General features: G+C 45.8%; 1 protein-coding gene across 1 annotated transcript; it reads right to left on the bottom strand.

Moving 5' to 3' along the window:
* Positions 1-281: 281 nt before the first annotated feature.
* LOC149360186 (uncharacterized) lies at positions 282-24,693 on the bottom strand. The gene is made up of 5 exons (XM_089567798.1): positions 24,570-24,693; positions 21,687-21,831; positions 15,531-15,598; positions 3,612-3,695; positions 282-442 (listed from the first exon to the last, which is right to left on the bottom strand). The coding sequence occupies exons 1-5, from the start codon at positions 24,691-24,693 to the stop codon at positions 282-284; spliced, it is 582 nt and encodes a 193-aa protein (XP_089423924.1).
* Between the last annotated feature and the right edge of the window lie 913 nt (positions 24,694-25,606).

The following is a 25,606-nucleotide window of genomic DNA, read 5'->3' as shown; positions in this document are numbered from 1 at the left end:
CGGCTTCGCGAGCTAAAAAGCAAGCGATGCAGACATTGGGCCTGATTTCGACGCATTGCTCCTGAAACATGTGTGTGTTTAGCTTGTAAGCTATACCAAAACCATCAATTCTAAGTGCCACCCTTAACAATCAATAGCTGTTGGCAATATTTTGAGTGGACTTCCGTATATTTTTGATGAATATGTCCTTCCACAATCTTGATGGCACCATCTTCGACGAAGTGCCATCTCCATACGCTAGCGGCTGGCCTCTAAGCTGAAATCACCAGATCATTCTGCACTCAAGGTTCATACGGCGAATCAGGAAAGGCTACTTTGTCAACGTCCTCGCAGATGTGTTTGTCGTGAAGGCTAATGCCGTTGCCACAGAATTTCGCAAATTGTTCGATACATTCATCTGGTATTGAGTCCTTGGAGTCTTTGGTAACCCACAAAGTCCACTCTGAAAGAAAAAAGATATCAGAGGGATGCTAAGACCCAAACTGCAATACATTTTTTTGTCGGTCCAGGTGATTAAAATTTGCACACCAGCATAAAAATGGTTCAATTCGTGCGCACTGTTACAGGAAAGATGACCGCTTGCATTGATTTTTTTTTCTCATGATCTGTACAAGGTTTCAAATGTATTATATATCTCCTTACTTATAGGTCTTTAATCTGCGCGGCATGTTAAGTGAAACAGTCAGTTTTAGGCAATCTGTATTTTCTCGATGAGAACGAATAATAAGTCTTCTTCAAGTATATTTGTTCAGCGAGATTCTTTTGACACACAAGCCTCAAAGGGCCAGTTGGGTGCGTAAGTATACAATAGAACCAATCTTTTCTGTCCAGGGACGGTTAGATGTAATGCGCTAATTCAGCGCATCTTTGGATGTTCCTTACAACATAAGACACAGAAACATTTGGCTAGTCCCCTTTTCGCGCACAAATAACGGTTTTAATAGATTGGAACATCGCTTGCCAGTATTATTAAACACACTTCAAGACACAGACATGGACATACGAACATCGTCAAGACCCGCACTCGTTAAATATTTTAGGAATTTAACTGTGTGAAGCAATAGATTAAGGACTGGCATTTCCATGTTGTAATTAGAGAAACATTTCTGCATAAATACATTTGTCTGTGTTTCAGATTTCATTTTTGAAGTATGTACATGTTGTATAAATTTTTGTGCATAGAGTTTATATATATGTGTATATATGTGTATATGTATATATGTGTATATATATGTATATATATATGTGTATATATATATATATGTATATATATGATGTGTGTGTGTTGACTCGGTATAATGCTTTCTGGTGTACGCGCGTAAAATATTATTTGATCGTATTTTGTGCTGTAGTGCAAGAATTTCTGCAGAAACTAATCTAATCATTGTGTGTAATTTTTTGTGTGATTTTAAACCCCTGTACGCTGCCATCAAAGGGGGCAAGGGCCTTAGTCAAGCTGCTTAACTAGCAGCTTTTAGTCCTTGCCCTCACATTTTTTCTGTACCAGGATAAATGTGGAATAAATGAATGTGAAAGTATTCATATTACCGGGCTGTTGACTAAAGCACACCCAAGTAGGACGGATAGTGCTCTGGAAAAGATTACGTTTCCCTAGTCTTTCTCATGTATAGAAGAATGGCCTGAGGGGCGAGTTGATGCTTGATGAAATTAACGGCCGCGCAACAAGGACACTAACAAGAGAAGGGTGCGCATGTGGGAGTGTTCGTATGTGGTGTCCTCTCTCTTGTTAGTGTCCTTGTTACGCCGCCGTTCATTTCATCTTTTTCTTATGTATAGTCTAACTAATTTTCAAGAGGATCACTTAAGGCATTACATCCGCTGAATAAACTGCTCTAACACGTTTTTTTTTCCTCAAGAAAGCTGCAATGAATGCCTAGCTGATGAATTCAATTAAGCTCCATTGTCATGTTCGTTGCGCACAAAGTGACATGCATGATTGGAAATATTTCTTGCTCGGTTTCAGCCGGAACGACTATGATAGCATTAAAACCGTCCTATAGAGTTGAGATCTCAGCGGCGCTCTTATTAGGAGGATTGAGTCTATTGCAATGAAAATTGAAAAAATATGTTCCACTTCTCTGGTCTCTGCTCGAAGGATCTGAGACTGCACAGCGCTTGTGCTTTATTTGCCCGGTGTGTGAATTTTATTGTCAAACTTTCTGAGGCAGACGGACAGACAGAAAGACAGACAGAAGGATGGATGGATGGATGGATGGATGGATGGATGGATGGATGGATGGATGGATGGATGGATGGATGGATGGATGGATGGATGGATGGATGGATGGATGGATGGATGGATGGATGGATGGATGGATGGATGGATGGATGGATGGATGGATGGATGGATGGATGGACGGACGGACGGACGGACGGACGGACGGACGGACGGACGGGCGGACGGACGGATGGAAGGATGGACGGATGGACGGATGGACGGACGGACGGACGGACGGATGGATGGATGGATGGATGGATGGATGGATGGATGGATGGATGGATGGATGGATGGATGGATGGATGGATGGATGGATGGATGGATGGATGGATGGATGGATGGATGGATGGATGGATGGATGGATGGATGGATGGATGGATGGATGGATGGATGGATGGATGGATGGATGGATGGATGGATGGATGGATGGATGGATGGATGGATGGATGGATGGATGGATGGATGGATGGATGGATGGATGGATGGATGGATGGATGGATGGATGGATGGATGGATGGATGGATGGATGGATGGATGGATGGATTGGAGGGTTGGTCGGTGAGTGGGCGAGTGAAGGGATGGGTGGAAGGATGGATAGATAGATGCATGGATGAATTGATTGATTGATTGATTGATTGATATATTGATTGATATATTGATGGATTGATGTCCTCAAGCAATACGACGCGAAAAGCCACGTCCGGCTCTGACGACTGTCCTTGAATAAAAAGTAAGAGAGCCAGTGCTATAAAGATGAATGTGCTAGGCTGTCACAACAGAGGAAGTTCGCCAACCTGAATTTTTCTTTTACACGTACAGGAGAGGATTGGATCCAATCTGCCACTGAGATTTTCGGCTGTCGTTACATCCTACAGGCCAGCCATCGGCTCTTATATTGCACGGACCAATATAGGCCAGAAAAGCGCCTTTGACACAAATTAAATGCTTATTTTTAAAATGTCCAATCTTTAAAAAAGGTTTATCGAAAAAAAAAATAACGATGTCAAGATCGGCGGATGGCCGCTACTTGATCTCTAAAGCTTTAGAATAGCGGTCATGTCAGGATAGCACATCTGGCGTACATTTAAGTACTTAAGCTATTACTCCTGCAGAGATTCCACCGAAACAGTCCCCCATTTAGCGCTCGACTGGTCAAATTTTCAGCAATAAATAATGGCGCTCTACATATAAGAAACACGAAGTTCTGCACCAGTGTCTTACTTCCTTTGCATGCCAAGGAAAAGACGTTTCTGAATGGAGTGATGTCAACATATCTTACTGCACGAAGTTAACGGCATGAAAGTTAAGATCGCAGAGGATGTGGTTTCAAACAATAATGAATACTTCTTATGTGCCCGGTTTCTTTACTTACGGTCTCCAACGAGAGGAATTTCTAGTATCGTGCAGGTCTTGTGGTCAAAAAAGTATAAGCGGCCGAGAAAAAACCGGTCACGCTCTGCAATGAAAAAAAAAGAAGTGCACCACATTTTTCTTAGTTGCGAAGCATGCGACCATGGGTTCATATATTGTCTTCTGATTCTGAAGCGTTACCAGGAAGCCGGTATAGTTTCGTTTTGGTAAGTTGGATAGAATTCGAATGTACAGTTCATTGCCGCCACATCATGTTGTCGCGGTACAGAAAAAATAGTCCGCTTGAAAGGTTTTTTACCTCTATACCCCAAAAGAAGAAATGTTAGTCAAAAGAATTTGGCCCCTTCTGAAATGAAGTTTAATATGAAATGTTGCAACTGGTTTCCGGCGGTAATTTTTGGGCGTGGCTAATTCCTAATGGCTTGAAGTGCCATTTTTTTTAAATTGCGCACAAACACTAGCAGAACCACGACACCTTTCTAGAGAATTCGCCACTGTTTAAATTTCTTCCACTATCCTCTAAGGTGAACCTGACCTGCTTTCGGAGCTGGTTCCTGCCAGAGACACTGGATCTCATTTCCTTATATTGGTGCAGTCACTGAACTGCCACTAATTGGCATTAGAAGCGCGCCATCTGGATTCCGAGTGATTTTTTAGCGATAGCTACATTCCACCCGGTTTTTGCCTCTTCGCCCTCGCCGCACTTTGAGCAGTGGCCGCACTGTGACGTCACACCACGGCCCTCGATTCTCCAGCAACTAAGCTCGTCGCCGTTGCCGTGCGACCACCACTCCTGCCGTTGGGCGCTCGCCACGCCCTCTGTGTGACGTCACACCACGGGCCTCGATTCTCCGGAAACTCGGCTGGTCGCGGTCGACGCGCGGCCGCCGATTCTGCCGTTGGGCGCTCGCTGCAGCCTCTTTATGAAGACACACCATGCGCTCCGCAGCTGTGATAAGCGGGAGTATAGAAGTGGAGAGCTCGCGTTGCGGCAGCCATAGTTGAAGCCGCAGTATGGGTGGTGAGAAGTCGGCCAGCCTGAAGAAGGCCAGGGATCACCGTAGAATTGAAGTGAAGAGGAGACAGCGGGCTGAACAAACTCAAAAGGATCCAGCAAGAGGAGCGCAGCAGGGGGTATGTATCTATCGCTACTCGACTAGGTTTAGCCAGAGCAAAACCACCGCCAATTTTTTTGTAATGGACGACAAAGTTAAAGTTGCGGTTTTACCGGACTTGTGCTCTGGCTTCACATTAGGCATTATCTATTATTATAGCAAAATGTTTCTTTCCTTGCTGAAAATCAGGCTAGTTTGCAACAATTAGGTTGTGCTTTTGAGGAACACATGCATTCAATTTTTTGCTCACAAGCAGCGAACGCAGCTGGCAGATGCCAATTTATTATGATGTGCCGTGCTATTTAAATGCCAGAACATATACATTGACCCTGTGAGTTGAAACTAGCCATATCCTGTGCCCGAAGAGTGGCATCGTAGAAGAACGGTAGATTGGGCGAGTTGGTGTTCCATGGCGAAAGTACATATAAACAAATTCGGAGGAAATTGTGAACTTTCTCTTGAAAGAGAACCCGGCTTCGTGCTCTGGTTTTAGCATAGACGTGGTTGATTTATTTTATTCTCTTCCCCATAATCAACTTTTGCAATGTGTTCAGAATTGTATCTCAGAACAGAACGATGAGTGCGTATTTCAAAATGATTGTGGCATTTCCGTTGGGTCCTTCCTGGAACTTTTATCCTTTTATCTAGAGAATACCTATGTAACGTGGGAAGGTAAAGTTTTTAAGCAAAAATCGGGAGTGTGTATTGGAGCCAAAATTGCGCCAATTCTTAGCAGCATTTTTCTCAGTTATGTTGACAGAGCAGTAGAAAGTGACTCAAATGGAAAGTGCATTAGAATTTTTCGGTATGTGGATGACTTCCTGGTTCTAGTTAGGTCTTTGGGTACTGAGTGTGTGTCTGAGGTACTTGATGTTTTTTCACAGCATGGGTCCGGACTGCGGTTTACGCATGAGATCCCTCAAAGAAACGCCTTGCAGTTCCTAGATCTGAGCTTGTCATTCTTGCCGAACCATGTATGCTGGCGATATGCTCCCAGGAGTGAAAAGCCTCTTGTTAATTACGCGTCTTTCCATTCCAAGCTTGTGAAATTCGGTATTGTGACAGGATGTATTGGTATGGCCGTCAAAAAATCTTGTATGCATCAAATGTCTGCTAGTCTTGCAGTCCAAGCCCAGAGATGTAGGGAGGCTGGGTACCCTGATTCCGTACTAGTGGCTGGTGCAGATAAGGTTCTTAGAACACTGAAATGTTCGGGTCAGCCTAAAGAAAATGCTGAGGGGAAGAAAACAGTTGTCATGCCTTATGTGCACGCGATGTCACATCGTTTTAAAAGAGTAGGGGCCAAGTATGGCGTGAGGGTGGTTTTTTCTGCTCCTAATAAACTGGGTAGGTTAGGAGCAGCAGTTCAGAGAAAGCAGGAAGGTGCCAAACGTAAGTCTGTCTGCAAAGTTAACCATGTGAACAAGTTCGTTAATTGCAAGATGGGGGTAGTTTACCAGATTCCATTATCATGTGGTCGCACTTACATAGGCCAGACAGGCCGATGCATTAATGTTAGGCTTATGGAGCATGCTAATTCGTTGCAAAAAAAAGATACTAACTTGTCAAGTCATTGCAGTGTATGCAAATGCGTGCCGTTCTTTGACGATACAGAATTGTTATTTTTACATACTGACAAAATTACAAGAGAAGTCGCCGGAGCATTTCATATCACTAGAAAATCAAAAGGTTGCGTTAGCAATACTTCTTTAGCTTTGTCAAAGAAAGTAATGACATTGCTGCACAAAGGGTAGCTTGAAGGCAGGTACAACACGTGTGACCAACGTGGCTTGTTGATTGTATCTCCACTTTGATGTAGTGACTGTGCGCACGTGTGCGCGTTTTTGTATGTATATATTGAAAATTTTTCCTTCCATTAAATTCAGTTGTAAGTTCAGCGCCGTGTTTGTCTACTCCTCTTCTAGTCCTGTCGTTTAGCGCTGTTTATATGTACTTTCGCAGTGGCATCGTATCCTTGAGATTTTTAAATTTCACCTGCCCACCTGAAGTTCTGCCACACCTGTACTGTGTTTAACTTCTCTTGGAATTTCGCTGCTGCCTTTCTTACTCTTGCTAATGCGTTTTTTATGATTGGATGCCCTGCCCTTGTCCGTTTTATGTCCTCAGATTCATTTTAGGCTTAGAGAGTTCATGTTTTCTTCGAACGCAGTAAAGTCACTTACGAGCTCTCATTGTGTAATAATTTCTTTTTATTACGACAGCACTAGTAAGGCAATGAGGACGAAAACCGTGCGGCAACCTCGACGATTTTGTGAATATTGCACCTGCACGGCAGTGTTAGGCGGTCTTGCCTCTTCCCACCTGCCACCAATAAACCATCCAGCTCTCCCCGTGGCCGTCTTTTTCTCCCTCTCAACTTGTAGGAGAGAGGAGTAACAGGAAGGACGGAGAATGACTCGCAAAAAGCTAAAATGACTAAGAAGACCATAACTGACAGAACAGCAGGCCTACCTGCAAAATACACTGCTTCCAGAAGAACGATTTTTTCTGCATGCCCAAACCATGTGGAAGGTGTCGGCCACCTCCCCACAGAATGTGCAGCGGTCGTCAACAGAAGGATTAAAGTGCTTGAGAACCGCCGGGCGCAGCAGGGTGTTTGTAAAGAACCCGAGGAGAATTCGTTCGCCAGCTTTACCCAGTCCTTTCATAGGAACTGGGTATCGCCGGTGTTCGGCACGATAGTGCTCAGTAATGTCTTTAAAAGAAAAGAGAGGGCTGTGATCTGGGTTAAGCTGACGCCTGGGGCCCGGTGAGTGAGTGCGCGGGCTGCCTCATGGGCGGCTTCGTTACCTGGCATGCCTTGGTGGCCGGGGACCCATATGACTGAGCGATGAGTTGGATCGCCGTCGCGAGTACTGTGGTGTAAAATGTGGTGAGCGAGTGGAGTGATCCAACCGAACTCAAAGTTACGACAGGCTCCACGAGAGTCTGTGAGAATGAATTTAGAGTCGGGATGGGCGGGTGCGAGGGCGATCGCCACCTCCTCCGCATGCGTTGAGTTGGGCGCTCTGAACGAGAGGCCGTCCACCTGTTTTCCCTCGTGTCTCTCTTGAAAATTTTGCGGAGTACAATCTCCAAGTGATCTTCTTCATGTTTCCGTAAGCGGAGGTAAGGAGTCCAGTGCAGTACTCGACTAGTTACGAAGGCATGCGCGAGCCGCATCGCATCCTTACTTCGCAACCCTCCTCGCTTGTTGGAAACGCGGCGAACCATTTGGCCCACCTGGTCGCCGACTTTGCGGAGTTTGGCAAGAGTTGTGTCTGCCTTACGATGTTGATTAATGAAGAGACCGACTATTCGTAGCTCCTTCGCTTCACAGATGGGGCCGCTTGCGAGAGGAAGCTTAACGGAGATTTTGCATTTCGGAGAAGATCGAATATGCAGAAATTCAGACTTGGACGGGGAGCACTGGAGGCCGCAGTACGTGGCATAGTGGTCAACTATGCTCGCCGCTGCTTGCAGGCATTCCTCCAACTCTCCTATGTTTCCCTTAGTGGCCTAGATGGTGATGACGCCTTCCACATGGTTTGGGCATGCAGAAAAAATCCTTCTCTCCCCCCCCCATTGCCGCTTCCCCTACCCGAGAGGACTGGGAGGCGGCCCTGCTCAGCTGCCAGGAACTATCGGCCCAACAGGCCCTGGTTCGGCGTACTTGTGTAGCGGTCTCGACCAACGGGATCCCGGAATGAGGGTACGTTGTTGGGCTAGTCGGTCAATCATGGTGAATGCAAGGGGGGTACTGCGCACAAAAAGACAAGGACAAGAAGATAACACAACAAGCGCAGCACAGTTGAAACATGACAGTTTGAAGGAGAAACACAAAAGAAAGGGCCCACGGTAGAAGAAACATAGTTTAAGAGCGTACGTTGTTGGGCTAGTCGGTCAATCATGGTGAATACAAGGGGGGTACTGCGCACAAAAAGACAAGGACAAGAAGATAACACAACAAGCGCAGCACAGTTGAAACATGACAGTTTGAAGGAGAAACACAAAAGAAAGGGCCCACGGTAGAAGAAACATAGTTTAAGAGCGTACGTTGTTGGGCTAGTCGGTCAATCATGGTGAATACAAGGGGGGTACTGCGCACAAAAAGACAAGGACAAGAAGATAACACAACAAGCGCAGCACAGTTGAAACATGACAGTTTGAAGGAGAAACACAAAAGAAAGGGCCCACGGTAGAAGAAACATAGTTTAAGAGCGTACGTTGTTGGGCTAGTCGGTCAATCATGGTGAATACAAGGGGGGTACTGCGCACAAAAAGACAAGGACAAGAAGATAACACAACAAGCGCAGCACAGTTGAAACATGACAGTTTGAAGGAGAAACACAAAAGAAAGGGCCCACGGTAGAAGAAACATAGTTTAAGAGCGTACGTTGTTGGGCTAGTCGGTCAATCATGGTGAATACAAGGGGGGTACTGCGCACAAAAAGACAAGGACAAGAAGATAACACAACAAGCGCAGCACAGTTGAAACATGACAGTTTGAAGGAGAAACACAAAAGAAAGGGCCCACGGTAGAAGAAACATAGTTTAAGAGCGTACGTTGTTGGGCTAGTCGGTCAATCATGGTGAATACAAGGGGGGTACTGCGCACAAAAAGACAAGGACAAGAAGATAACACAACAAGCGCAGCACAGTTGAAACATGATAGTTTGAAGGAGAAACACAAAAGAAAGGGCCCACGGTAGAAGAAACATAGTTTAAGAGCGTACGTTGACCGACTAGCCCAACAACATGATTGACCGACTAGCCCAACAACGTACGCTCTTAAACTATGTTTCTTCTACCGTGGGCCCTTTCTTTTGTGTTTCTCCTTCAAACTGTCATGTTTCAACTGTGCTGCGCTTGTTGTGTTATCTTCTTGTCCTTGTCTTTTTGTGCGCAGTACCCCACTTGTATTCACCATGATTGACCGACTAGCCCAACAACGTACTCTCTTAAACTATGTTTCTTCTACCGTGGGCCCTTTCTTTTGTGTTTCTCCTTCAAACTGTCATGTTTCAACTGTGCTGCGCTTGTTGTGTTATCTTCTTGTCCTTGTCTTTTTGTGCGCAGTACCCCCCTTGTATTCACCATGATTGACCGACTAGCCCAACAACGTACGCTCTTAAACTATGTTTCTTCTACCGTGGGCCCTTTCTTTTGTGTTTCTCCTTCAAACTGTCATGTTTCAACTGTGCTGCGCTTGTTGTGTTATCTTCTTGTCCTTGTCTTTTTGTGCGCAGTACCCCCCTTGTATTCACCATGATTGACCGACTAGCCCAACAACGTACGCTCTTAAACTATGTTTCTTCTACCGTGGGCCCTTTCTTTTGTGTTTCTCCTTCAAACTGTCATGTTTCAACTGTGCTGCGCTTGTTGTGTTATCTTCTTGTCCTTGTCTTTTTGTGCGCAGTACCCCCCTTGTATTCACCATGATTGACCGACTAGCCCAACAACGTACGCTCTTAAACTATGTTTCTTCTACCGTGGGCCCTTTCTTTTGTGTTTCTCCTTCAAACTGTCATGTTTCAACTGTGCTGCGCTTGTTGTGTTATCTTCTTGTCCTTGTCTTTTTGTGCGCAGTACCCCCCTTGTATTCACCGGAATGAGGGGCTCCGCCTAGTATTGTAAGGGGTGAGACCCATTAGGGGCCTCTCCCCGAGCACCTCTCTGTAAAATACTAAATAAATACTTTTCACCACCACCACCAGAAGAACTATATGAGCCAAAATGACGCGTGTGGAAGCTTGTCTTTCTCGCGCTGTTCGGGAAGCGCAACCTGATTCTCACAAGCCCCACCCGTGGCTGTGTTTCAAACAGCTTCCTGCCAGTGCAGTGGCACATCGCGAAACCCCTGCGCCACTCCGCCAGTAGAGGTGTGAGGACTGGCTGTGGTGCAACAGAGTGACATATTTCGCCTACTTCCATAGTCGGAATGAGAATAGACTCAGAATTTGAGTATTTTGGGGTCTGAAATGGAATGCATTAAGAATCATACTATATAAAATGAGAACTGAAATAGATTGGCGAATGAAAGAAGCATGCGGTGGCATTTTGTTCGTATCAGTGAAATTGTTTGCCCTGAAAGTTTTAGTCCGGAAACATCAAAATTGAAATTGCCTTTCAAGAAATTAAATGGCGCAGTTTCTGTCTGATATCTCGGTGCACACCTGAACCTCGCCGTAAGGAAAGGAAAAAGGAAGCACTGAGAAAATAAAGGAAGGAAGGGGTGCAGTTGGAGGGCTCCACAATATTTTCGACTACATGGAGATCATTAACGCGAACTGATATCTCATGGCACACTTGAGCCTTTTGCTTTTCGCCTCCATCGAAATGCGGCTGCCGCGGCTTAGGTGGAACCCGGGCGCTCCAAGTTACTAGCCGAGCGTCCTAACTACTGAGCCACCGCGGCCCGTGAGTACTGCTCGCTTGCTATGTCGCAAGATGCGCCAACTGAAGTGAAGGCCTCTGAGACAGTCACAAAAGGAAAGGACCGGACTGGTTCCCTGGGTCACTGGACATATCAGTCTTGCTTTGAGCAACTTAGCGTTCGCGTTAACAACGTTGTAAACTCCGTTGATTTAGAGAACAAGAAAGGCGAATGCATATGACTGGCTCCCTGGGTCAGTCGACACATCAGTCGAGCATTCAGATACTTGGCGGTGATGTCCAGCTACAAAACACTTCCGCACAATATTATGTGCTCTGCGTTGCTAGGCCACTGGTCATTCTTTTCTATATGTCACGTCGTGGATGGAAAAGTATTATATGCATTCTACTGTTGTTTTTCAGTAGGCGTGTGGCGCGGTAGTCGGAGCGCTGTCCTACACGCTTTGCGTAGCAGGGCATCCGCTTGCTGTATTTCGCTTTTGTTGAGACAATGGTAGGATAGGACGTGATTCGGCTAACTACCAGGTTTCTGACTAGTTTTAGTGTGTCCTCTTCAAGCATGTCATGTCACCTGTTGGTGATGCGGGTGATCATGCCTGCGACTTTTAGCCTTGTCGCTTTGAGCAGGGTGAAAGTGTGAGTACAGCGCTGGTTGGATTGAACCCATATGCCTAAAGTTCTTGTTGTTGTATTTTCCGGTATGGGGGTCCCTTCCAGGTAGGCGTTGAGTTTCAGGTCCTCGTTGATTGAGACGGACCGGTTTTGATTGCCTCTACAGACTCGCAGCAGTTCCGATTTCTCAGTCGCGCATGCGAGTCCTCTTTCTCCGAGGTATTGCTCTAGACAGGAGGCCTATTCCTGTAGCCTTTCTTCCTTCTCTCCAAGGCAGCCCGTGTTTGTCCAGACTGTTATGTCGTCAGCATACATGGCGTGCCTGATGCCTTCGATCTTTAGTTTTCGAGCTAGGTTTATCACAGCTATGTTGAAGAGTATGGGTTAGATAAGTGACCCTTGGTGTGTTCCCTTGTATGGAGTGCGAATTTTGTCTGATCGAAGGTCTCCTATGCCGATGGTGGCAGTTCTATCGGACAGGAGGGCTTCGACGAAGTCGTGGATTCTACGTACGCAGTCCAGGTCGTCTAGGCCCGTAAGGATCGCTTCATGGCTGGTGTTATCGAATGCCCCCTTAATGTCCAGTGCTATTATCATATTTTCACCCGTTCGGGGTACATTTCGTAGCTCATCTTCTATTTGGAGAAGAACGTCCTGCGTTGAGCGTTTTGCTCTGAAGCCCAACATAGTATGGGGTAGACAGTCGCTATCTTCCATGTAATCTTGCAGTCTTAGAGTAACCACCCGTTCGTAAAGCTTGTCAGGGCACGACGTGTGCGATATGGGCCTGAGGGTTTCAGTTTGGAGCTTTTTACCAGGTTTGGGTATTATTATTTCTTCGCCATGTTTGCAATCTTTTGGAACTGTCTGCGCGTCCCAGTGTTTGTTAAGAAAGCTTATGAGGTCTTTTATGAGGTCGTAGCTCAGTTTTCGGATCAGGCCGTTGTCGATTCTGTCCTCTCCAGCTGCCGTGTTTCTGGTAGTGTACTTCATGGCCGCGTAAACCTCTTCCACAATTATGGGGCGGTCGAGTTTCTCGTTGTCGGCTCCCCGATACGTTCCTAGGTATCGCGGGGGGTTGTGATCGCCGAAATATTTTTCTCGTGCCTTCTACAGTAGGACGATGTCTGATTCCTCGGAGGGGTGGATGAAACTATGAATGCCTTTATTGTTTTCCGACTTTTGTCTGATCGATTAGTGCTCTTAAGAGTTTCCAGGTTCCGGCCGTGCCTAGCGTTCCCCTAAGCGAGTCGCTGAGTTGTTCCCAACTTTGTTTCACGAGTTGCGTCGCGTATTCTTCAGCCTTTGCCGTAGTGTCTGCTAATTTTACTTTTAGTTTCTTGTTGTGTTTTTGCTTCCGCCATGTTTTGGTGAGACGGCGTCTGGCTTCCCATAGTCTGAGGACGTGTGCGCCTGCTTCGGGCGTTGCTGTCATTCTCCTTATACTTTTTGTGATCGTTTTAGCGTTTCTCTGAGCATGCCGCTCCATTCCTCTAGTGATTGGATACCAAATTGTGAAGCAACCTTTACTGCACACTGCTGCGGTTGGTAATACAATTTCTCGTTCGATATTCTTTACGTGTATTGGTCAGGTTGGAGGCCAGTTTCACTCGGACCTTTCTGAATTCAGCGTTTGTGGAATCAGCGTTAGTTTTTTTTTCTGGATTGTGAGTTCTGCGTTTTATTGTGCGCCGTGGGTTTTGCAGAGTATTGTTTGTTATTCGCCGTGTAACTTTCTCGACATAAAGCTGCTCAAGTTTCCGTGCTCCTGCCATAAAATACAGGCAGTTACATTTACTACTTATCGAGGAGCGCCTGAGGCGACAGAGTTGATACACCGGGAAGCAACAATAAAAAAAAATGGCGAGGCAGGGTTAGATACCTGGTGTACTACTTGGCCCAAGAGCGCAGGGAAGAATGGGTAATTTAGTTTGCGGAGGTTTGTAAGCCAGGCGGATGAAGTAAACATATTCGGAGAGGGTACGGCCGGAAAAACGGTGTATAGTTAACTTGATTCTAGGCTCGTTGTTAATCCTTTCGACAGAGTGTCCAAGCGTTTGAAAGACAATTCCTGACAATCGCTTCAACACAGGACATTTTCGACGGGGGCGTGGTTCTGCGGCCCTTCAAATGTAAGAAAGTCCATTCGAAGAGAACGTCCACGGAACAGGGTTAGCAAAGAGTCAGATGGGCGGATGATATTAAAAATATTCTGGATAAATTTTTGCCTACCGCGGGCAAATGATTAAAATAAATGTTGGACTATGGGCGAGGCTTCTGTATTACAGTTGTGACAGTTGAAATAATAAATATGATGATGAGATTTCGCTCGAACCAGCAGCCGCCACCGCGCTTCTGGGAAGTCATGAGGCAGTGAACTGAAGCATTTTAATGGAGGTGAGTGTCTCCAATTGCCGCTTACACACAACTCTTGAAGAGATTCATCTACGATGGGGAGTCGCTGGCGCTGCTACGCACGCAGTGTTATGTTGTGATATGGTGAAAGTTTTGAGCGGCACTCGTCTTTGAGGTTGTTTAGTTTGGCCAGTTTTGTTTCAAACTCCATATTTTACGGGCTCCTCGTGGGTCTACATCGCCTCTGTCTCGTGAAGTGTTTAATGATCTGGAAGCCATACATTGATCCCTCTCCCACATTCCATCAGCATCAGGCAGAGAGTATTCCCTCACCCGTTTTATCGTTTACACGGACTGTCAAGAGGCCCTTACCCGGTTAGAAAAAATACTGTGTGCAGGCACGCTGTGTCATCGAATTGAAAGCCTCTGCGCAGAACACCTCACCACCAAGCAAGTCGAGGTACGAGAAGAGTAGCTATCGGACCCGCTGGTCGCTATTACAATGAGGCTACGCACGCGTGTGCGTAAGAGCACGACGACATCCGCTCTGACCCGGACGCCTCAGTCCCTTTAGCGTCATTGGATGCCGACCACATCGAACAAAAGGCTGCAGTCCGGCAGGCGGACCGACGCCGACTGCACGACTGTACCTCATTGAACTCATCACCGCTAACAGCTGGATTTCCTCGCGAAGCGCAAGTCCGCAGCCACAGGGCGCGCGCCAGAGCGGCCCACACTGCTGACATTCTTGCTAAGTGAAGAAAGCACACTGGCCAGACAGGGCGAATGCGTGTAGCGCGTCATTATGCCTCCAATTTACAAGTGTGCTTTCCTACGTCTGCCATGGGTTGAAGCCCGACCATATATCACCTTATATGAGAGTATGTCGGACTACAACGAACCCGCACCGAACACATTACCCAGGATTATTCCACGGATTATGCTCACGGAAATTTACTGGCACCGAAGGCACGCACTCATCCTTTCGGGCCTTTATGCGTGCTGCCGACGTCGACCGCCGATTGCGACCTCTTTCCAAACTCCCTCTCCTCATAACTAAGCCGCTGAGCCATTCTACTTGCAATAAAGTATTTTAATCAATGAACGTTCAGTACTTTCTGTGTTTTAAATGTTCCCCTCATTGACTGCAGCATTACAACGGCGCTGCACAAATATTCACAGCCCGAGTGCTTAGTTCCTTACGCGCTGTCAGCTATACCGTTTAGAAATACAAGAGCTAATGGTAAAAACTAAATAGAAGTGTGTAACAGCCCGAATGGGTTAGGACAGCATGAAACAACACTTCACTTTCGCGCAGTGATACTCTTCTTAAGTAAAACCAAGCAGCCGGCAAATCTTTTTGCAACTTACTCAGTTCTGGTTAAGATGGCAATGAGGGGTAAGACATGTGCTAAATATATATTGTTTCAAAATTTACTTACTTATGCTTGTGGCAAAATTGAAAGTGTCAAGTGTGTCCGCAGGAAAAACGTAAACTCGCAAGCGAAATCTGCGAAAGTAAAAAACGAAATATTTTCCTTTTCACCTGGCTTCTCATGCACTTCAAGTGAACCGAGCATTTTAACACATCCCATCGGTTATATTCTAGACATGTTGTCGTGACTCTACCCCCCCCCTCCTCCCCCACTCTCTGTGTGTTCCCGCCAGAGCCGTCTTTATTTAAGTCATTCCCAGAGGCAGTGCGATGTTCTGCTTATGTGGCGCTTCTCCCAGTACGCACTCCCATGCGTTCACCTGAAAAGAAAGGTGGAACTCGACGCGACGGACGGAGACACGGAGTCTAACGACTCCTTTCTTCAACGCACCTCCACTGCGGCGTCACTGCCACAACGCAGCAGTAATGGCCCTGAGACCATGTATGTACCACCGCCAGGGAGACATCACTCAACACCTGCCGCCAAGCAAGGAGACGAGCGGCTGTCAATCATCCGCGCTTCGCTCTTTTGTCGACGGCGCGAGTGGCGCCGCTGCAGGTGTTCGCCTTCGGGCGTTTCCTTGAACCAAGACAGGGGACCCTCCTGGCCGGCTTCCTGTAGGGTCATCAGCTCACCCTACAGGAAGCCGGCCAGGAGGGTCATCAGGTTAACTGCGCCTCCAATTGTGGGTGAGGAGGTGGGCTGAGGAAAGGCAACTGTCGGGAGGTTTATCCCACTGACCCAGCCGAGGAAGACGTTGGAGAGGGGAGCGCCGTTTATGATTACATGACTTTGGCAAGCTATTAAAGCCAGCCAATGAGCGTCGTTGGCTTCATCCAAAGGCGGTGCCCAAGACGTTGTCCCTGTGATTGGACGAAAAAGGCGGGAATACAACGGGAGAGGCTATTTAAAGCGCCCGGCATGTTCAGCGACCAGCGATTCCCTGACTCTTCTTAGCTGTTACTTTGCTTGTCTCTCTTTGTAACTTATGTTCTAAGTATGTGAATATAGTCCTTTCCTTTTCCTGCTCTCTGTATCCGGCCCACGTTCCTTCCTCCATCGGCACAGCGGCGGTGTTCCTGGACGTGATGCCTGGTGAAACACACTACTAGCACGGCGAAATATATCAATGTCTTATGAACATATGCGCGTTTTGTGTCTCGCCGCGCTTCGATTGAGGCGAAACGCGGCCGTGCGAAGCCAGTGCACGTTAAAGATCCTAAGATGGTCAAAATTTCTCTTCTTTTTCTTTCACTCCCACCCTCCTCTTAGCAGAGGGCCCCGGGAACTATTTTTACCTTTGGGGTTCTATAGAACGCATTTACATCGAAAAGTGTAGGCGCCATATGCATTTCGCCTGCATAAAAATTGCACCACCACTGCTGGGATAGCACCCGCGTTCTCGAGTACAGGAGCTGATGGTACTTACGAGATAGTGAAAACCATAGAGAAAATGTGTAGTTCTGGAGGTTTGGCCCTAATTTTCACCCCTTAAGATCTATAACGTACACTGCACTGAAAGAAAATACGAGCGTGTTTAGCATTTCGGCTCCATCGCAGCGAAGATGCCATGGCCGCAGATTCATCCGGCATCGTTATTGGCAGCAGGCGTAAGCTCGTGTGGAGCCGTAAAGCCAGATAGCTGTCTGGAACCATGAGCACAGCTACACTTATCCGACATATTTGACACCAGTAATCAATATTTAATACTTTAAGTAAGTGTCTTCACACCGTTGAAATGAAGAGCTGAAAATTCGCCTCTGTCTTAATCTCTCAAGATATGAGACTTCATCTGTTATTGGCTATAAAGCTCTTAATTGTAGCAGTTCCATCAGCAGTAAACTTTTATACTCTCCTCTTGCTTTACATGTTCACGACAAACATAACTCGTCTTAAATAAGCTATAGCTTACCACAACCAGAAGAAAGATTCACAATAAAAAAAATCTTTTACGAGTCGGAAACTGTGATTTGGAATGTTGTCCACCTTGAAATAAATCAACGCACATATATTTCAACCCTAAGAATGGCGTGTTCATAACAAGATGTAATGACTCCTTCCACTACGGAAACTGTTTTGCTTATCTTGCTTAAATGTTAATTGTATTGAATCACCACTGCGTGGACAGGTCTTAACAAGCCTGCTAGCTAGGGACCCAGATACCTTTTACAAGTGAGGGTTAGCTTGTTTCGGGCTGTCGGTCTGTATATGCGATATTTATTGAATTAATTCGCAAAAACGTTAAATACGGCGCAAAAATTACCAAAAAGAGCCTACTGCACACCAGACAATTGGGCATAGAAGTGCCCGGGACAAGAGAACGCGCAAAAGAAAATCACTGGCGGCGATATGTTCTTTCATCGGCGCGTTAATTCATGCGAGAGCGGCAGCAGGGTGAAAATTTGCCTCGATACGGCGAAGCAACGACTCTAGAGAAAAAGAGCTTCAGGGAAAACGCAAAAATAATTGCAGCTTCTTGAGCTTTCTCACACTGACGCCATACTTGAGGGCTCCTTCTCGCAACAAGCGCAAGGGAGGCAGTGCCGTCGCTTTCAGGGGAGCCCCACTTTGCGTTCAAAATGAATGCGCCATTATTGGACGGCTAGGTAAAGCTGGTGATGCAGTGATGTATTTGGGCCAGTGGCGGCGCGTCCTGGTCACATCTGTCCCCGATTTTTATGTTCATTGTAGCATCTAGGACCGTTCCCATGATGCTATCGGTTTTATTGAGGAAACGAAGCTCTACGCATTCTATGGAAAAGCCGTCGCGGTGGCTCAGTGGTTATGGTGCTCGGCTGCTGACCCGAAAGACGCGGGTTCGATCCCGGCCGCGGTGGTTGAATTTCTTTGGAAGAGAAAGTCTAGAGGCCCGTGTACTGTGCGATGTCAGTGCACGTTAAAGAACCTCAGGTGGTCGAAATTTCCGGAGCCCTCCACTACGGTGTATCTCATAGCCTTAGTCGCTTTGGGACGTTAAACCCCATAAACCAAACCAAACCATTCTATGGCAAATGTTGATTTTGGTGTCCTCCTTCCAGCAGCTCCATATGAAGAAACTTGTATGTTTTTCCCTAAAAAATGTACCCACAGCCGTCTTCAGTTTATTACTAGCACGACAGACATTTTAGGCATTTATGTCCTGATTACATGTTTTCGTCGTAAAATGGCATTTATGACCGCACGAAATGGACGTGTAGACACCCTGACCGGCGAGAGCCAGTGCTTCTTACTTTTTGCACAATTTATTAATCTTATCCTGCTCATTATCAGATAGTTACATATTTTAAACCAATAGAGTCTAAAAAAAGCTTCACGTTTTTTCCTTTATTCCTTCTGTTAGTCAACGCATCTCATCTTCTTGAATTGGACAATTTTGTTACAGCTTCCAATAGAAGTCGTGCATGCTCTCGAGCTTGTCGCTCAATAAAAAAAGAATTTCGCGCCTGACCACTGACAGCCTTATTGGCTGAGGCTGCGCATCGCACGGGGAAAGCGCTTGGTTAAGTGCAGAACTCACCGGTTCTATTCAATAAGCCTGTTCCTGATAGCTGCTGTTTTCTCGTCGACGGCAGAAATGCTTTCAGAGTGTGTCACATAGGCGGTCATCTAATGTCCCTCAGACCAAGTAATTGCTAATTCGGACTAATTGGCGGCATTTCTGCGCTCCTAATAAGTCGTATTACTATGATTTTAAACACTCAAGCCTTGCTATAGACCTTTTGCGAAATGCACTGCCATCTAGCGGTAGCCGCGCGTGATCCGCCATGTTGAAGGATAGCCGCCGGATTCACAGCACGTACTGGCACACGCTCGTCGCGCGCGCTCTCGTCTCACCGTCCTCAATATGCCCACATATTGCTTAGTGCCTTGCTGTACGCAGAAGGGCCACAAAGACGCCCAGGAGAAAAAAAGGCAAGAGCGCTTGATTTGCGAGACCCGGCATCCTCGGCACAAATATTGCAGAACCGTCGCTACATGTAGAGACATCGCGCAACACATTTCGTTATCACCATGTAGCAAATGAAATTTGAGGTAAGTTTTGTAGGCACAAAGAAAATATCACACAAAGGCTATTTTTCTCCTACGATTGCCCGTGCAGTGCTGCGATTATCGGCCTCGCAAGACAGTAATCGTGACCAGCTGTTCAGTGGTACGGGTCGCGCTTTGTGAGAACCATCGCTCCTAGCGTTAACCGCCGCAGCGGTCACACGCGTTAGTTTTTAGTGCGAATGCTTGCTTCGACGGAAACACTAGCAAGGGTCAAGTGCCCGCGGCACTGAACGTTTGCGCTCTGCAAGTCAGTCAATCGTTTCAGTTAGACCAGGTAAAGGTGCTTATTTTGTGGAGCGACGGCTTGTATGCATGCAGCGATTTCACTTAACCGGCCGATTTCCACGAAGCCGTGTGCTGTGTAAAAAAAAAAAGACCGTAAGGGAAGCTGCTCAAGCGGTACCATAGTTCAAACTAGTAGCGGGAATACATAACGCGTGTAAAATCCTCCCAAAATCTAAGGGCACAACTGCTTGCTCGTCGTGATAAAACCATAGACACCGCTGCATTCACGGGCTACCTGTTTTTAACGGCGATAGTCCAAGAATGGTAAACACTTGTGTAGTGGGGACGTGCGGGGACCTAGGTGTCTATGTTCCCGGTAATAATAATAGTGTTTTCTCTCTCTGTCTAGGGCACTAGGGCAAACTAGGGGCTCTAGGGCACTAGAGCGCTAGGGCAAACAAACAAATGCTGTATGACCTTTTCAAGGAAAATGGAAAGCGTAGCATGTTGAGAGGGAACTTTTTTCGACACTGCCAGCATGAGCGTAAGGTTTATCGTTTGCTTTCGGCGCCGACGCAACACACAGAAAACGCTACTACAACAACAGCGATTCAAGCGGCACGCCCGTTCGCAAAAAGTATCGCACCAAATAAAAACTGACTCAAACTAGACCGAAATGCGCACATTTTTAGCCGTAAAGAAAAATTACGCTTGGTTCGTACATTTCTTGCGGTTAAGCGTCGGCAAATTGACGTAGGACTCCGTGAAAAACCTGTAGCTCCGTACCCGGTGGCATTCGGAAAGTGTTTTGGACGCGTAGCAAGTGTCTACGAAGTCACTTGGCAACTTGGGCAGCAGAAACAGGTCGACTGACCATTCAGTCGTGTTTACAGGCTCAAGTGGCGGGAAATAAGATTTTCGAGACAGCACAGCAGTAAGGAAGCTAACGCAGTTCACGCCTAAATACAGAGAGCAGAGGCGGAACGAGCTTCTGTCATCTTCCAACATGGCGGCTTTCCATTGGTTCTTCTTTTCTCCGATAGGTGGCAGCAATTTTGCATAAGGTCTATAAAGCACAATAAACCCTATACCTGGCATTTAAATGACTCCTGTAGCTAGAATTGGTTAATGAAGAGTGCGCGTGGTCCATATAAGTTGTGGACACTGCAAGCAGGCGCCGTTAGTGAATGGACATCACCTGTGCACATTCGACGAGAATACTGCACGTTGGAAGCATATTTCCATATAGCTATAGAGAGTGCTCTGGCGTGGTGTACCTCAGCTTCTAAAGGGCAGAAGACTGCCGTAGTTTTTCCACAAGACAGGAGGGCGCCACTAAATTCTTTAGGTTCTATTCTGAAAACAGAGATTAGAGGGTACACTTAAGATCAGCCATAAGGATATGGCACACTAGCGGTAATGGGTTAATGCTCCTATATCTTGAGCTGGTCTTTCTCTACTTAACATTCAGAGAATCTTGGGGCAGGCCTCTTGTGTCTTATTGGCGCACGGCGTAAGCGGTGCGTCATTGCTCTTCAATGCCACGTGCTGCCGTCGATCTGGCTTGTGCGCCTAATTTTGCTTCCCGATGAACCTGTCGCAAACAATCTTTAATTTAACTGGTGCCTACTCCTTTGCGCAGTTTGCTCACAATGCGGGCTGGCAGGCTGTGACGACGCCGGAAGGTAACGTGCCTTGTTCACTCTCCTTTCCCTTTGATTACTTCTGTAGAGATTTTTAGTGGATTTTTTGCTCAATTTCAATGACGCCGACAAAGCCGGATTTTCTTCGACACGATCTCCTTAACGCTTTCCCGTTAAACCGTTTCAAAACCAAGCATGAAGCGTTTCCATGCCCGGAGCGTAAGAGATGCAGCCATTGCTTCACCTTTCGCCGCTGCTGCCGGCCACATTCCAAAGGAAAGTAGCGCTCCGTGCCTCTGGGTCGTACTGTACCCTTCTTGCCGTCAGGCAGTCCAGGATGCTGTCATTGTCAATGTCCATTAAGGCAATCCAGTCGTCGAACAGTGCTACTGCCTGCGCGGGAAAAGGCCAGATATGATACGATAAACGATCATACTCCTCAGGTGAAATAAAAAACTGGTATGGCGCAAGAAACGGGGACACAGAAGGCACACAAAACACAGGACTGACGCCAACTTGCAACTGTGGTTTATTGCACCAAGCCTGCCTTTTATACCACAACCAAGCCATATCAACGAAAGCGTAAATGTTGTACATATAAAACGGCAATTCATGCGACCACTGGCAATAAAGTAACGCTGATCATTACAGAATCTAATCTAAACAGAGCTTGGGAAGCCAACTTATTTTCTGGCCAGCAGAAACACATCAACCAAGGCAAAAAAGAAAAAAGAAAAAGAAACAAGGCACTGGGGCATGACAAGTCCACACTAACGAATTATGAAACGGGTGATGAAGGTGGCTCCTCAGGTGGCTCCTTTGCAATCTTAGTGAACCTGCAGCTTTTCATAGACGTCAATATATCTTCTACTTTAGAATATCAGGAGGTATATAGTGCGTGTTGAAAATTACGCATTCATAATTTTCAACAATAAAAGTGGACCATACTTATATAACCGTGCGTTTGACGCCATATGTAGTAGCCCTGCAATAAAAGAGTAATTACTCATTCGCATCCACTGAAGCGCATCGTACGGCTACAAAGGAAAGCTATATAGAGCTTCTATAGGACAGTGGGCCTGTACGAATTTTTATTTAACTACGAAGTTTCTACAGAAGCTGTATAGCTTTCATTTCTAGCCGTTTTGGTGCACCTGGGAGGATGCGTATGAGTAATTACTGCCTTATTGCAAACCTACTCCTGCTCGGGTAATTACTCTAAACATTTGATCAAATGGTAGCTCTATGTTTTCTACCACCGGCTAACAAACTAACGGCCACAAAACGCTTTCGTGCAGAGCTAATCGTTCCCATTGTTCAATGTTCTTAGCGTTTAATTTCAAACACACACATTTCAAACACAAATGTTAGCATTTCGTTTATCCTTATCATTTGAGCTAGAAACTTGCATTTGCCCTGTTTGGTTTAAATTCGATATTATTGAAAACACTTATAGCATAAATTTTTATGCTTCTGTAATGTAAAATTGGTCATTGCAGAAAAAAATGCGGAACTATATAGCAAGCATTTGCTGACAACGACAGTTTTGCTTTTCGCAAGGTATACCGGGTGGCCGTTTAAAAACTATGGCTGTAGCTGTTTACAAACTGTGAGAGATATAACGATACGGTGCGTGCATGTACAGGCAAACTGTACTTACAGTTACTTACTGTTTCGTACTTACAGGGAAACTGTAAGCGCGTGACCACCGCTCTTTGCGAAGAGGTGCTGCCGACAACCGGAGATAATGGGTGGTTGAGAAAAAAAATTTCCGTGATTGAGAAAGAAAATTTTGCAAATAATTTAAATTCTTTGTTTTTGATTTTAAAGGCAATATTACACTACGAATTTGTAGGCCCTTTACACTGGCGCCGAGACCAGGTTTTAACGTTCTTTATCTTCAATGTGTTTCGAAATATCGAACTTCGAGAATACAAATTTCAAATCCCGTCGACTTAGCTTTCCCGAGCTCCGCATTAATAAAATTATGTCGTTCTTAGGTATAATGCATCACACACAGTAGCCATGCCTGTATTTTATGACGCAGGAGCGCTGAACGTCATTTCTCGCACAATGCTACGCATATTGACATAAGTTTGTTGGTTTGCAAGGCTCGAAAGCCATCTAAACGTGCACTGCAATGCGCAATTCGACGTTCGGTATGTCGATACACATTGCGAAAAAACAAAATTTTCGAACTGCGTTAAAGCAAGAATATAACGCCTTCTTCAATTTGGCAATTTTTTTGTTTAGCCATAACGTAATAAAATGTTGGTTACTTTATTTCAGTTACTATTTGTCTAATTACTCAAGTCTATCACGTGCTATATCCACCTTACTGTACAAACAATCTGTGGTGGCCGCATCGCCGCTCCTTTGAGAGCTAAAGTAAAAACCTGTAAACGTTAAATAATTATCCTGCACACTTTTGCAAACGCCGAAGAAAGCAACAAAGAATGAATTCTTGTCCGAAGAAAAGGGCCATAATTTTAAGACATTGAGCGAGGTTATTCCGGTATCTTCAAAGCAATAGTTTCTGCAGACGGACGACTTTTATTAGTGAGTTGCTGTGGAGCCATTCGAATTTTTTTTTTGTTTCACAAGGCAGCTCTTATGCACTGCCCAATCTTTGAGATTTGTAAGTTATGCTGATGTGACAATTTTTGTAGGGTACTTTAATTTACCCCGGCGGACTTGGCTGTAGATTTTACGCCTTTTAACACTCCTTGAGAAACTTCACACTACAGCTCGTCTCCACCGGCGCATAACAGATTTTACTTTCTTCCTGGCAGGAAAAAAATTGATGAGGGGGGCTGACACGCTGTTGTCGAGCAACCATCTACGTCATACAAGATATTAACGCATTAGGTTAGTCGATGCGGTCGGGCAAAGAAAGTAGCCCTTCGTTCTCGGAGCTCGTAATTTTAGTGCCTTTCTTTGCAGAGGCTCTTCGTACGTTATGAATGTGCATCTGGGACCTACTAGCGCAACTGTATATCTGTACTCAGAAGCATGTTGAGCAGGTTTGATTATGAATGGTTTTGTTCCCCAATACGACTATTCAATCTCAGACTCTTTTTATATTAAACCGCAGGTTCCTTCGCTGCAAACTTAAAAAGAACGTTACTAACCTCTTTAAAGTCAGGTATTTCAATCTGCTGCTTGTCCGATGCGCTATCCGCACTTTCAGCAGTCATAGAGAAAAAATGCATGGCAAGGGCCACACCAAGAAATACAAAGACCCGCATCATCCTAACTTTAGAACGTACCTAGCGGCAAGCAACCTCATTCCAACGTCTTTTATACCTTAGCCAGTTATGCCAACCCCATATGGACACAGCGGATATTTCATCCTTTTTATTTCACATGCTCTCTCTTTTGAGAACTTGCACAACTGGCGGTGGTATGCTAACCAGTTATCTGTATGCAAAAAAAAGATAGAGACGCATTTAAACGCTTGTCAGGGGAAAAAGCGTTGTCTACCACGCACAGTACATTTTCGGCTCTTGATGTTCTGTAATCCAGAATTGAAGAAGAGAAACAAAAAAACTAAATGAAAGTTGAAGCTCAAACCTTCATGGCTTGCAGCGTTCAAGGGAGAACATACGTCCCTTCTCGACGCAAGATTTTGAAAACAGCTTTATCAGTTGGGACTCGACAGAGGTATCACATGAAAGAGCACTGTACAAAACTACCCCTGTCAGACAACTGTGGTATGCATTCCACACGCACAGTCCTCGTAAAAAGTATACAGAACAAAGGGTTTGCTTCTAAACTTTTTAGCGCGGCTCCATAGCACAGCTAGCAGTCCAAAGCTTGGCAGGATTGAGAACTCGAGGCCATTTATGGTTCGAGAGATTACGGTCGCTTAGGATGCATAGCTAGGCACGCTGCAGGCCTCGTAAGCAAACTCCTTGGGCTGTATACTTCTGACGGAAGCTGTACCTGTAAGAAGTCTCTGAAATGATCCACTCACGGAGGGCGAGCAGGTGGCTCATGACACACAGTTTAATTCAATTTCCAATCAGGATCCTCAAAAGACGAATATGCTGCGGGGAGGTCTGTTTATATAAAAAAATGTAAAATACGAAAATCATACAGAGGGATATTACGATATGCATGTTTTAGTCTTCATACGAAGACACATGACATCTATTGAAACCT

This window comes from Amblyomma mixtum, chromosome 2, assembly GCF_055824585.1.
Source record: "Amblyomma mixtum isolate Tamu chromosome 2, ASM5582458v1, whole genome shotgun sequence".
NCBI lineage: Eukaryota > Metazoa > Arthropoda > Arachnida > Ixodida > Ixodidae > Amblyomma > Amblyomma mixtum.
The sequence above is the reverse complement of the archived record's forward strand: the minus strand, read 5'-3'. Positions and strand labels throughout refer to the sequence as shown.

Coding starts and splice junctions, on each gene's coding strand:
- LOC149360186 (XM_089567798.1), bottom strand. CDS start 24,693: ATGATGCGGGTCTTTGTATTTCTTGGTGTGGCCCTTGCCATGCATTTT. Junction 15,599..21,686: donor GCCGGCAGCAGCGGCGAAAG/GTGAAGCAATGG, acceptor TTACTTTCGCAG/ATTTCGCTTGCGAGTTTACG. Junction 443..3,611: donor AATTCCTCTCGTTGGAGACC/GTAAGTAAAGAA, acceptor TTTTTCTTTCAG/AGTGGACTTTGTGGGTTACC.